Source organism: Crocuta crocuta, unplaced genomic scaffold (genome assembly GCF_008692635.1).
Source record: "Crocuta crocuta isolate KB4526 unplaced genomic scaffold, BGI_CrCroc_1.0 scaffold139, whole genome shotgun sequence".
In the NCBI taxonomy this organism is placed as follows: Eukaryota; Metazoa; Chordata; class Mammalia; order Carnivora; family Hyaenidae; genus Crocuta; species Crocuta crocuta.
In genome coordinates, this window is record NW_027533258.1 from 5838702 (window position 1) to 5852913 (window position 14212).

A 14212-nucleotide genomic window follows, 5' to 3' on the forward strand; every position below is an offset into this window, starting at 1 on the left:
TCACAAAAAAAAAAAAAAAAAAAAAAAAAAAAAAAGTTTACTTATTTATTTTGAGAGAGAGAGCATTAGCAGGGGAAGGGCAGAGGAAGAGAGAGAATCCTAAACAGGCTCCAGGCTGTCAGCACAGAGCCCAATGCAGGGTTCGATCCCACGAACTGTGAGATCATGACCTGAGCCGAAACCAAGAGTCGGATGCTTAACTGACTGAGCCACCCAGTCAGTTTCTAATGAGAAATCAAACTCTTTTCTCACTGCTTTTCCCCTTTCACTCCTATTCAGAAAAATGTGAGCATTTTGGGAGAACATCTACCTTCGTGACCTTATCTTTCTGATTACCTGTTTTAAGGGTCCCCTTTATTAATTCCTCTGACTCCTTTTTTCCAAGATGTGATTATGTCACCTGCTTCCTTTACTCCTCTTCTCTCCTTTCCCTCCCACTCTTCCCATTTGCTCTCCTTCTCAGTGTGTCTGGTATTTTAACCTGCCCCGCTATGCAAACAATTCTGAATTTGTTTTAATGTTTATTTATTTTTGAGAGAGAGAGAGAGAGAGAGACCACAAGAGGGGAGGGGCAGAGAGAGAGAGGGAGACACGGAATCTGAAACAGGCTCCAGGCTCCGAGCTGTCAGCACAGAGCCCGATGCGGGGCTCGAACTCAAGAACTGTGAGATCATGACCTGAGCCGAAGTCAGATGCTTAACCAACTGAGCCACCCAGGTGCCCCCCGCCCCAGCCTTTCTTAAATGTTTCGTCTCCAAAATTTCTGTGCCTTGCCTGACAGCACAGTTGAGCTGAACAAGGGCGGTATGTTTCTGAGTGGACACTGGCTAGACGCTTTCCCTTGCTTGTCCTGGTGGTACCTGTGACTCAGTTTCCCCAAACTCCACTTGCCAACATCCCTTCAGATCAGATCCCCATTCTGCCCTCCCGGTTTCGGCCCCTGGTGTCACAGTCTCAGGTGACTCCTCCCCCTAGACACCCAGTGGTCAAGTTCAGTTAAGGTTTCTCCATCTGTCCCTCCCCTTTTCCACCCTCATCTCGAATGACAATAGCAAAACATCTGAAATCACTCAATTAAAAATAGAACCACCCAACGATCCAGTAATCGCACTACTGGGTATTTATTCAAAAATCACAAAAGCGCCGATTCAAAGGGATCCATGCACCCCTATGTTTATAGCAGCATTATTCGCAACAGACAAATTATGGAAGCAGCCCAAGTGTCTGCGATAGATGAATGGATAAAGAAGAGGTGGTGTATACATACATTGGAATACTACTCGGCCATAAAAAAGATTGACATTGTGCCATTTGCAATGACATGGATGGAGCTAGAGAGTATAAGGCAAAGTGAAATAAGTCCATCAGAGAAAGACAACTACCATTTGATTTCACTCATATGTGGCATTTAAGAAAGAAACAAATGGGGGCGCCTGGGTGGCTCAGTCAGTTAAGCCTCCAACTTCCGCTCAAGTCATGATCTCACGGTTCATGGGTTCGAGCCCCGTGTCGGGCTCTGTGCTGACGGCTCGGAGCCTGGAGCCTGCTTTGGATTCTGTGTCTCCCTCTCTCTCTGCCCCTCTCCTGCTCACACTCTATCTCTCAAAAATAAATAAAACATTAAAAAAAAAAAAGAAACAACAAACAAAGGCAAAAGAAAAAAAAAAGAGAGATACAAAGGAAGACACAGATTCTTAACTATAGAGAATCAACGAATGCGTCCCGGGGATGGGGGAAATAGGTGATGGGGATTTCGGAGTGCGCCTGTCGTGATTAGCACACGGTGATGTACAGAACCGTTGAATCACTATATTGTACACCTGAAACTAACATAACACTGCAGGTTAACTACACTGGAATTTCAAATTAAATTAAAAAGACAAAAATATCCCTCACTTAAGTTCAAACCCCAGTCTCATCATTTACAAGCTGGTTAACCTGCATAGCATTTAGTCTCTTTTGGGGGTGGGTAAGTAAGACGTTTATTCACTTACAATAAGGTATCAGTCCACGTCGGGATGTTAAGTTGATATGATAATGTCCTATGTCTCCCAGATATAACTCTAGGCTTCCTGCTTTAATTTTTTAAAATATGCAAATCAATGTTACCCGAGAAATGAAAATGAAATCCCACGAATTTACCAAACTTATTCATACTTTTCAAGGTTCTCAGGCTTCTGCAGGAGGAGATTTAAGTCTGTTTTTAGATGTTAGCATTCTGGATTTACTTGTGGGCTCCGGAAACACCAGACAAAGCTGTCAAATGACCAAATGAAATGGGGATGGCTTCTACAGGTGAGGGAGAAACTTCAGGGAGATCAAAGATTTACGTGTTCACCTATGTTCTGATGGAACTAACATATTTCTTTCACTTCCCTTACCTGTGCTGTTAGGTTTGGTATTAGGTTTATTAACAGTATCTTTCTCCTATGTAGAAAACCATTGTGTAGCATTCACGACACAGGTAGATATCATTAATATCTAGGATGATAATGAGTGATGCATTATTCATTTAGCTTCTCTGAGGTCCTGATTTGTATGTCTGCATTTAAACCGTATCTTGCAGGGCGCCTGGGTGGCTCAGCTGAAGCCTCCGACTTCAGCTCAGGTCATGATCTCACGGTCGGTGGGTCTGAGCCCACGTCGGGCTCTGTGCTGACAGCTCAGAGCCTGGAGCCTGATTCAGATCCTGTGTCTCCCTCTCTCTCTGCCCCTCCCCTGCTCATGCTCTGTCTCTCTGTCTCTCACAAATAAATAAACGTTAAAAAAAAGTTAAAAAAAAATAAAACGTATCTTGCACGATGACTATGGAAGCGGATCTATACAGGATGGTCGATTGATAGTTTACACTAAACAATGGTAGCTTCATTGTTCCCATGCTAATTACTACAACTCTAACCCGCCAATAGTTCTGAGTGCATGCGCATCGCTGAGATCGTCTCTGGAGAATCTGCCAGGTGGCATATCACACCTGGACTGTGTTTTGTCTGGGGCCAAGGCAACTCCAGATCTACCTGACCCAGGCTCCCATCCCAAGGTAGACTACTTTTAAGAAAAATCTTTTCTATTGTGGTTAAAGATGCACAGCATACATTGTTACCATTTAATCACTTTGAAGTGTGAAGTTCAGTGGGGTGAGTACACACGCTGTTGTGCAAATATCACCACTATCCGTCTACAGGACTTTTTCCTCATCGCAAACACAGGCTACGTATCCATTACACGCTGACTCTGCGTACCTCCTCTCCCCAGGCCCTGATAGCCACCACTGGACTTTCTATCGCTATGAATGTGACTTCTCCAGGTACCTCCTATAAAGCAGGATCATAGAAAAGTTGTCCCTTGGGGCGCCTGGGTGGCTTAGTCGGTTAAGCGTCCGACTTTCGCTTGGGTCACGATCTCGCGGTTCGTGGGTTCGAGCCCCGCATCGGGCCCTGTGCTGACTGCCAGCTCGGAGCCTGGAGCCTGTTTCCAAGTCTGTGTCTCCCTCTCTCTCTGACCCTCCCCTGCTCACGCTGTCTCTTTCTCTCTCCTAGAAATAAATAAATAAATAAATAAATTAAAAAAAAAAAAAAGAAAAGTTGTCCCTTTAGGGTGCCTGGGTGGCTCAGTCAGTAAAGCGTCCGACTTTGGCTCAGGTCATGATCTCATGGTTCGTGGGTTCGAGCCCCGCACCGGGCTCTGTGCTGACTGCCAGCTCGGAGCCTGGAGCCTGTTTCAGATTCTGTATCTCCCTCTCTCTCTGCCCCTCCCCTGCTCACACTGTCTCTCTCTCTCTCTCTCTCTCTCAGAAATAAAAAACATTTAAAAAAAAAGAATAAAAAAAGAAAAGGTGTCCCTTTGTGTCTGGCTTACTGCGTTTAGTATATTGTTTGCTAGGTGACAGGACCTACTTTGACCTCTGTGGATTTATGATGTGGGGAGTGAAGGGTGGGTGGCCCCACTGCTCAGGGGTGCATTATCACAAGTGTGGCCCCCTCTTCCAGGTTTATGGATACAAAATTAAAACAAGCTCAGTGAAACCTAAGCATTTTTATTCCAAGCGGAAGGGACAGAGGAGCGACTGATGTCAAGACCCGACACAGTTTACTGACTGGTGTTGGCTGTTGGCAGCCAGAGAATTAATTTATTTTAATTCCAAATAATCCCAATCCTGCCTTGATCTCAGAGCAGAGAATGACCAAAGGCTGAGAATGGGGAGGAGGGAGACAAATGGGGACTGAGAAAGACTGGTACAGTGAAGGCCATGGGGACCTATAGGAAGGCCATGGGGGCCATTGGGGAAAAATGATAAGATCCTTGGGGGAGGGGAGAGACTTATACGTAGGCCAACAGGTGTGACCACAGGAAATGGAGTGAGGCACTGGTGGGTGTGGCGTAGGGAGAGCAGGTGCGCTCACACATGACAGGAATCGATGGTACTTCAATTGCCTTCCTTAGTTCTTTTGCTAATACTGGATGAATGACTGTATGAATATGCCAGTCCTGAGCGCTGCTCCGAAACGCACCAAGTTCAACTCAAACCCCAAGGTCATTTCAGTGAACTGAGAGGTCCGTGAGGTCTGTGATCCGGAGTGCACTGCCCTCTCTCTCACACACACATACAGCATTTAACAAGTGGCTGTGACATTTCAGGGCAGAGCTTCTCAGATTTGGGCATTTCATAAAACAGTACATTGTTTTCAGTTACGCAGTAGACAAAAGGGTGCCGACATCTCACCTTGTTAAACAAGACTAACGTCCTTATGTAACAATATGCCTGCTTAATACAAAGAACAGAACTCCCCCAGAAATACCCAACTTCCCCCCACTACAGCCACCGTTTCCAGAAGAAAGGATCGTTAGCATTGAAAACATCTGGAGGAAAGAAATACTTGGAATAAAGATCAATCAGGTATGTTGAACGCACTTAGATTTATGAAAAGCCCTTTATGCGGTTCTTATTTTTCTCATTTCACCAGAGGCCGTAAGAGTTCATCATGGAATTGACCACTGGCTTAGAGCATTCTGGAAGCCCATGTCAATCCTACAACTCCTCTTGGTGCTAAGCTCTATCACGTATATAGGATTCCATCGGGTTCTCACAAGAATTCATTTATGCAAAGGAGCAATCTAAGAGGTAAAGAAATTACGAAAGTGGCCCAAGGTTGCATAGCCAGTAAAAGAACTGAGTTGGAAGCTCAAGGTCTTCTGAGCTATGGAGGGATATTCAGCCACGGCAGTGAAAATTCTGTCACCTACTTGAAGGGCGCCTGGGTGGCTTATTTGGTTAAGCGTCCGACTCTGGATTTCAGCTTAGGTCATGCTCTCACACTTCATGAGTCTTCCTCTCTCTCAAAATAAATACATACATTTTAAAAATAAAATTGTCACCTACTTGAATCGCCCCCATATGCTCTCCCTCTCGCTGTTTTATTCAAGAAATCGGTTGGTAAAAATGGTGTTAAAAATCTACCGATGTATTTGTTGGGGCGCCTGGCTGGCACAGTCGGTGGGGCATGAGACTCTTGATCTCGGGGTTGTGAGTTCGAACCCTGCGTTGTGTGCAGAGATTACTTAATAAACACTTAAAAAAAAATCTACTGTTGTATTTGTCAAGAGAGAGAGAGAGAAAGAGAGAGAGAGAGAGAGAAGAAAATCACACCAAATCCTCTACCTTCAGATCATCTAGGTTGGATGGCAGTGGACCTGGTTTGAGAGGAGAGACACCAGTTTGTCCAGAAAAGCTGTTTTTGATGGGAGACAAAGGGGTGTTGCTCAGTGGAGCTGAAGTGGAGTTTGGATTTCTGACCATCTGTTCGTTGGGTTCCCTGAAAAGGAAACAAAAGAAAAGCCCTTAAAAATAGCCAGATGTACATACGGGGGTACGATACTGTGATGCTCAATAAGAAATTCCATATTTGGCCCTCTTCCCTCTTTCTGGCCCAGAGCTCCCCAAATCCTCGGAATTTGCTAAGTGAGGAGAGCCACAAAGGTACCACTTATTATGTTAAGGAGGCGACTCTGTGAAAGCCCCTAGGTCATGGAAGGAGGGTGGCTGATTGCCTAAGACCCAACACTATGGTTTGTGGGGGGAATTTCAGTCCACCCCCTGACCTCTGAGGAGACAAGATGGTGGCTGGAGGTCAGGCCATTCACCAATGGCCAATGATTTAATCATTCATGCTTAAAACGTAGACTGTATAAAACCTAAAAGAATGGAGTTCAGAGAGCTTCCATGTTGGTGAACACACGGAGAACGGAGACAGGGGAGTAGCGTGCTGGAAGGGCAGGAAGTTCCCCACCCTTTCCCACATCCCTTGCCCTGGGCCTTTCTTCCCTCTGGCTGCTCCTGACTTCTACCCTTTTATCATAAACCAGTGATCTAGGAAGTCAGGTGTTTCTCTGATTTCTGCGAGCCACTCTGCAAATTAATCAAATTAATCGAACCCAGAGAGGAAATCATGGGTGCCTCTGACCTCTGGCCGGGTCAACCAGAAGCCCAGGTCACAACTTCTAGACTTGCGAGTGGCACCTGAAGTGGGGGGAGGGGCGTGGCGGTCTTGTAGAACTGAGCCCTTAAACCTGACGCTCTCTCCTGGTCGATGGTGCCAGGGTTGAGCGGAACGATGGGGCGCCCAGTTGGTGCGTGGCCATGAGGGGAAAGCCTCCCCCCACACATTGGGATGACGTGGCCAGAACCCCGATTGGGCAACTTGCATTGGGATCGGGTCACGAGCTAACTGCCTGCAAGGACCGGGAAAGTGAGAAATCAGCAGGAGAGGCTGGGTGAGGAAGACAGCAGTACAGGCTCCATGCATGCCAAGAGACAAGGGACATGCCAGCTGAGTTCTGGGGAGACAGGAGGGAGAGGTGGAGACTTTGGCAAAGGGGAGAGTGCACGTCCACGTCCACGGGCCCACTGTCTCCTGGGGGCACGGCCACGCCTTGTAAAGCAGGACTGTAACCAGAACTCAGCAACCTGACGGGAGGCTGAACAAAGCCAGGTGAGGGAACCCACATCCCACCTGTAGAGCTGCAAGCCATGCCCATTTATAAGGTGCCCTGCGGTGAGGTCACTCACCCCCATCAGGGTCCAGGAGTCAACCTTCGGGGCTGTCACTGAGCCACTCAGTGCTGCTGCTTCCTAAGGGCTGAACTAACTCCACCAACCATTCTCATGGGGCACCTGGGTGGCTCAAGCTTAAGCGTGGACTCTTCCTTTTGATTCAGGTCATGATCTCAGGGTCGTAAGTTCGAGCCCCGCATCGGGCTCTGCGCTGACAGCGTGGCGCCTGCTTGGGATTCTCTTTCTTGCTCTCTCTCTCTCTCTGCCCCTCCCCTGCGCTCTCCCTCTCTCTCAAAAATAAATGGATACACCTTAAAAAATCAATTATTAAAAAAACAAAAAAAACGGACATTCTCAGATGGTTTCACCTCTCTGTTTCACAATTCAGTCTGAGAGTGCTAATCCCTCCTCTCGTCCCCGGGTCCCTGTAACCAGGGCACTGATTTCTTTGCTTCCTCCGAGCCTCAGCTTCCTCAGCAGGTGGGCACGGCTCTCCACAGGGTCCCGATCCCGTTCCCAGTCCGCCCGACCAGGACCGCGGGCAGTCCCGGACTCGCTGGGCGCCCTCCCTGGTGCCGGGCAGCAGGTGCCTCAGACACGGACAAGCCCTGGCCAGCCGGCGCCTGCCCCTCCCCCCCGCCCCCCGGGCTCCCGACATACTTGAGCTGCGCTGGGTGGACCCCGGGGTAGCTGAGCCGGTGTTGCTCCTGCTGGCTGAGGATCTGGAGTTGCAGAAAGAGCTGCTGCTGCTGGAGCAGCCGGGCGTAGGCCGAGTCCATGGGCGGAGGGGACTTCTCCGCCTTCTGGTCCGGAGGGATGTACTGGTGGTACTTGAGCTTCTTCACCTTGGGCTTGGGGTCCTTGGGCTTTTTGTGGCGGTTCTTACTGTCGCTCAAGGACTTGGACTGCAAAGGGGGTGGAGAGACCGCACGAGCTTTAGGTGGTGGGGACAGGGACGGCTTGACGTCACGGATAGATCCCGAGGAGGGTCTGCTTGATGGGCTTTCTCGGATCCCAGAAATACAACAGCACAAAGGCGCCACGTGCAAAGAGATGCTGGGGCATTAAGGCATCTATCCACCCGATCTCCTACAAGCGCGTCGCTCTAGAAGGGGAGTCGTGAAACTTGGAAGGGGCCCCAGGATCACTTCCTTCCCAGCGCAGAGGAAGAGGTAAGCCTGCGTGTCAGTGAGGACGCTTTCTGAAGCTAAAGCCAACAGGTGGCCTAAGAAAGGATACAGTCTCGGGGCGCCTGGGGGGCTGAGTTGATTAAGTGTCTGACTTCGGCTCAGGTCATGATTTCACGGTTTGTGGGTTCAAGCCCCGTGTCGGGCTCTGTGCTGACAGCTCAGAGCCTGGAGCCTGCTTCGGATTCTGTGTCTCTTTCTCTCTCTGCCCCCCCCCCCCCCAAAATGAATTAAAAAAAAACTTAATCCAAAAAAGAAAGGATATAATTTCATCTCGAGATGGAATCCTAAGAAAGTTCCTTCAAATGTGTACATGAAATCACCTTTAGCAAAGCACTTTAGGAAACTGACTTATGAATCACAGCCACCCAGGGGGTACCTGGGTGGCTCAGTCGGTTAAGAGTCCGCCTTCGGCTCAGGTCCTGATCTCACGGTTTGTGAATTTGAGCCTTGTGTTCGATTCTCTGTCTCCCTCTCCCTCTCTACCCCTCCCCTGCTGGTTTTCTCTCTCTCTCTCTCAAAATAAATAAATAAGCTTAATAAAAAAGCAACATCATCCTGGGTGAAAATAAGCTTGTCCTCAAAAATCCACAAAGAGCTTTGGGTGGAAAAGTAAGATAGACTCCCCTTTCCACCAGTACCCCAAATACTGATATAAGGCTGGGAAGTGATGCCCTCTGGAATAATGATAACCACTGTGAGAAGGGTTAGCCACCCATGGGGACCAGCCCATGACTCAGACACACCGGCAGACGTTAAAGCTACGGGCTAGGAAGATACGACAAATTTCTGAACAACGTACAGTTACTTGGCTGCATCTTCATTCTTTCACCTGAACGTTGGGGAGAATATTCTTCCTTTTGATCTCAGAGACTGAGACAAGGATGCTGAAAGATACTAGTGAACTAGTCACAGGTCCCAAAATGACACCGTGATTATGCCTGTGACCTGCAGAAGGCCTCCATGTATTAGGAAGCAGTGGTGCATACTGTCATCAGCTGAAAAAAATCATAATTTTCAAGCCCTGACTTTATTACAGAAGATTGAAATGAAGAATGGGGTGTCCTAATAAAAGCCTCAGGATTTGGGCACACTGCGCAGGGGAAGTGTAGTACCAGCGGTGTCCAGAAGAGGGGGCTCTCGAATAGCTGGCAGGCAGCTTCCCACTGGGCAATATCTCTATTTTAATCACAAAGCACACATTTGAAAGGGACCCATCCCAAGGAGCCTACAACTCACACGTCTCTGACTCCACGCGTCCCACCACCGAAGCCCCTTTGCTGTTTTCCCAAGGTGGCTTCTTCTCTCGGAAAGTAATAAGTGCTCGCTGGCTCCATGTCTCCCTGCTCCTTAATCGATTAGCATTCTAATTAATTAATCAGGCTTCTGCACTTGGAGAATTTGCGTGGGGCTCGTGCAGTCAGCGGGGCCCTGCTTTGCTCCAGCCCAGCTTTTCTGTCCCCATCTCCTCCTGGGACTCTGCAAGCCTGGGTCCTGCAGGTCAGTCAGAGATGGGGAAATTTTTTTTCCAGGCTACCGTAGGACAGGGACTCGGAACATTCCAGAAGTTACTCACATTGGACCGTTTTCTCTGGAGAGTGGAGGACAAAGACTATGACCCCACGGAACTCTGACTCAGGGGAACTGTAGACTTTCATACTCTTTTTTTTTTTTTTAATGTTTTATTTATTTCTAGGAGACAGAGAGAGAGACAGCGTGAGCAGGGGAGGGTCAGAGAGAGAGGGAGTCACAGACTGAAACAGGCTCCGGGCTCTGAGCTGGCAGTCAGCACAGAGCCCGACGCGGGGCTCGAACCCACGAACCGCGAGATCATGACCTAAGCGAAAGTCGGACGCTTAACCGACTAAGCCACCCAGGTGCCCCTCTTTCATACTCTTTTTTGAAACCAGAGCAAGCTGGGGCTGTGCATTCATTTTTCACTTCCCTCCTTCCTTCCTTTCCTTTCCTTCCTTCCTTCCTTCCTTTCCTTCCTTCCTTCCTTCCTTTCCTTCCTTCCCTTCCCTCCCTCCCTCCCTCCCTTCCTTCCTTTTTTTTTCTAGGTAGAAAATAGAAAATGAACCACTGGCCAATAGGAGGGGAGCACAGCTTTCTAAAGCAGAGGGTGGATACAAAATCCAGTGGTTTAAGAGGGAACGATCTGGCCCGTGGCTCAAAAGTACATGACTGTTTTTTGCAAGAAGGCATTCTTTTTTTTTTTCCCTTAAGTTTATTTATTTATTTTGAGAGAGAGAGAGTGCAAGCCAGGGAGGGGCAGAGAGAGAGCGCGAGAGAGAATCCCAAGCAGGCTGTGCTCTGTCAGCACAGAGCCTGATGTGGGTCTCAAACCCATGAACCTTGAGGTCATGACCTGAGCCGAAATCAAGAGTCAGATGCTTAACTGACGGAGCCACCCGGGTGCCCCAGCAATTGCTTTATCTTTGGGGAAACGTCTAATTCAAGTCCTTTGCGGCACATGCTTCTTACCTGCTCAAAACGCTGTATGGGTTAGTGGTGGCTCTGATACCCAATCAGGCTATAGGCTTTTTGAGATAATGAGTATCGAACAACTGAGAATTCACAGGCACTGACCAGCCCAGCAGCGATGTTGGCTCTCACATCAACAGCTGGTCCCATTGGATATGCTGCCCATCCATCCTGCTCTTCATTGCAATCGACCTGCCCTTCCTCTGGGCAACTATCTCATCTCCTTAGTACAGTGAGGCAGAAGGCAGTGCTAATCGGACTCAGGCAACACTTAAATACATTGGTAGAAACAGTAACAAAAGTTGTCTTTGTGCACAACCTATAGATAATGTGAACCGTCTCCTTCCTTCACCTGCAGTGAACGAAATCTACTAACAGTCCTGTCTTTCAAAGGCTGTTGAGCCGAGTCAATTGCACGGGAAGTTTCAGCAAGGAGTGGGTTTCACGCGAGGTTTGGGAGGTTCACAGCGGAGCTGAAATGCCCGTCATCCGCTTAGAACACGAGAGCCACTTTTGTGTATATGCAGTAGAAGGGACCCGGGGCTGTCACTTCAACGCTGATTCTTATGCTCTTTTAACAAATGTTTCATAAGAGACATCTCCGCTTTCATTAAGTGGTGACCCCAGAGAAGCTATTTGGGATGAAATGTTATTAGCAACAAGACCCAGTGATTATAAGCAGGCATTTAATTGGAAAGAGGAGAGAGCCTTCTGCGAACCATTAGCTGTAATGGGGAGATTTACCCAAAACCCTGCTATAATGCTTAGAGTTATTAGTCTACTGTGAAGGCAACCCCTTCCTTGATCTTTCTCTCCAAAGGGAGACCGGCTTGGGGGGGGGCGCCTGGGTGGCTTAGTCGGTTGAGCGTCCGACTTTCGCTTAGGTCATGATCTCGCGGTTCGTGGGTTCGAGCCCCGCGTCGGGCTCTGTGCTGACTGCCAGCTCAGAGCCTGGAGCCTGTTTCAGAGTCTGTGACTCCCTCTCTCTCTGACCCTCCCTTGCTCACGCTCTCTCTCTCTCTCTCTCCTAGAAATAAATAAAAAATATTAAAAAAAAAAACCAAAAAAAACCAAAAAACAAAGGGAGACCGGCTTGAGTGATCTGGGGTTTACACCACGCAAGCCCTCCGATTTGCTTCCCTTGCATAAAACCCAACTCCCCTCTACCTGCCTGGTGGCACATGCCAACCCATGTGCCTTCCCATCCACCGTGGCTGCCTCCAGGCTGCCCCGATGCAGTCTTTTAGGTCAGGACCAGCTGGCTGAGCTGTGACCCCAAACAACTGCGGGCTCGCAGGTTTCTCCTCTGCATGGAAGACCTGAGCTGTGCTGGCACAGCGAACCGGCTCTTGGTCCACGCACGCGGAGGGCCCCTCTCCCCTCCCCTGAGGCCTGAGCCTGCGCAGGGGTGCGTGGATGCCCCCCACGTTACTACACCTAAGTCAGAGAGCTCTGCCCCCGCCCCCCACTGCTGGCCCACCCTACCTTCACAGCGGCGTGCCCAGCGCTGGAGGGGCCGAGAGCCCCCAGCCCTTGCCTCCCCGCGTCTGACTGGCTGCTGGGCTGTGAGGCCGAGTCATTCTTGTCATTGTCTGAGCTGGAAGAATGATCCTGAAATCCAAGTTTTGGCATTATCAGGATGCAGGAGGAGAAAAATGTAGGACACAGAAATAAAGTAGACTGCCCTCCCCACCCCTACCACTACCTCCCCAGNTGTAATTTACTGTATATTATATATACAATATATAAAAATTACTATATGTATTATATTGTATGTATTATATGTAATTATTACATCATATATATGGTATAACAATTATATACATATAATTTGTCAGACAACTGAGGCCACTGTTGAGAGATAAGGGGGTCATCATCAATAATTCTTCCAGAAAACAGGTAAAGAAACGGCCTGTTCTAGGCCAACCCAGAACCCGGACAGCTGGTCAACTCCCTCTGTGAGAGAGTTCTACCTGTGACAAGGTCTGCCTGTTGGCCTTGATAATGGGACTGAAGGAAAAACGAGGAGGGAGAAGTGGGTGTAGGCATTTCGGGGGAACGTAGGACCCCAAAAAATGATAAAAAGGGAGTTAGCGGATGGGAGGGGAAACGTGTGTGTGTGTTTCTGGGTATGTATGTCTGTATGTGTGCCTGTGTGTATATGTCTGTGTGCACATGTTTGTGTGTTTATCTGTGTGTGCTGTGTTTTTGTGGGTCTGTATATACATGCATGCGTGTCTGTACATATAGGTCTATGCGTGTGTAGATGTGTGTGCATATATGCATAGGTATGTGTACATATATGTGTATGTGTGTCTACATATCTGTGTGTAGATGTATGCGTGTTTATGTATATTCATGTGCACATGTGTACAGGTGAGTGTGTGTATATGTGTGTGTGTGTGTGTTTATGTACATTGATGTGCATGTGCGTGTGGCTAAGTGTGTGTATGTGGTATTTGTGTGTTTACATATGGTTATTTATGAGCACATGTGTATATGTGCATGTGTGTACATATATGTCTGTGTCTGAGGCATGTCTGCATGTTTATGTATATTTACATGGACATGTATATATGTACGTGTACATGTGTGTACATGTGAGGTGTATGTGTGTAGCATCACGAACAACCTTTATGTTTCAGGATGCAGAGACCTTGTCAAAAAGAGTAATCTTCTTCTGTCCCTTGCCTGCGATCTGACGCCGTGACACAAAGGGTTGGGGTGCCGCGCATGATCCCCTGGAGTTTCTCCGACCTTCCTGAGCCCCAGCACGTGAGAAAGGTCTATAGAATCCTGTTCTCCAGAGCTTCTGCATCCTTATCCACTCAGGGGGACTGCTGGGTACAATCACAGAATGACTTCTGTACCCGGCCTGGCACCAACCCCCGGCTCCTCCTCTTTGAACTGGATTCAGCAGAAAAGAACCTGTCTTCTCCTCAAACCATTCTTAAATCCGTAGCTGTGGAGTCTGCCGTCAGAACAGTGGGTACAAATGATCCGAAATGCTGTTTGCTGCCATTAAAGAAAGCTGGCTGCGGAGACCAGCCGCCGGACGCAGGGGAAGGGAAGACGCTTTGACTGCAAACCTGCGCGCAGTACACGCATGGGTATTTTGAGTCTCCTTGTCGTCTTTTCCCTCCCATTCTGCATTTTCTCCTGGGCAGGTGTCTGCTTTGCTCACTTCGCGGCGTGAAGGAGGGCGTGACGATGACCAGCAAGTAACATGGGTTCCGGAACAGTGCGTGTGTGTGTGTGTGAGTGTGCACGCGCGCGTGCATGTCCACACATCTCCTCTTCGGGTCTGCATGAATACCTCATGCTAGGCTGAGGGAAGCCCCCATCAGGCCTCTGTGTGGCTTCTAGAACCTGGGGGTTTGGGAATCTGCAATGTCTAGAGGCCATGCAGCTAGCTGCTCAGCCTCACAGGGACATTGACCGTGTGGCATCTCAAAGAAAACATCTGGAAGGTGCCCTGGCTCTAGCAACGGTT

At 48.6% G+C, this 14212-nt stretch overlaps 1 protein-coding gene across 1 annotated transcript in view; it reads right to left on the reverse strand.

The window, feature by feature from the left end:
* Positions 1 to 14212, reverse strand: part of MYOCD (myocardin) — a 51878-nt gene that overhangs the window by 14910 nt on the left and 22756 nt on the right. Inside the window, exons 4-6 of the mRNA XM_077746717.1 lie at positions 12205 to 12330; positions 7709 to 7953; positions 5645 to 5810 (exon numbers count right to left, since the gene is read on the reverse strand). Of these exons, the coding sequence (XP_077602843.1) occupies positions 5645 to 5810; positions 7709 to 7953; positions 12205 to 12330 (537 nt within the window). The remainder of the gene's footprint in view (positions 1 to 5644; positions 5811 to 7708; positions 7954 to 12204; positions 12331 to 14212) is intronic.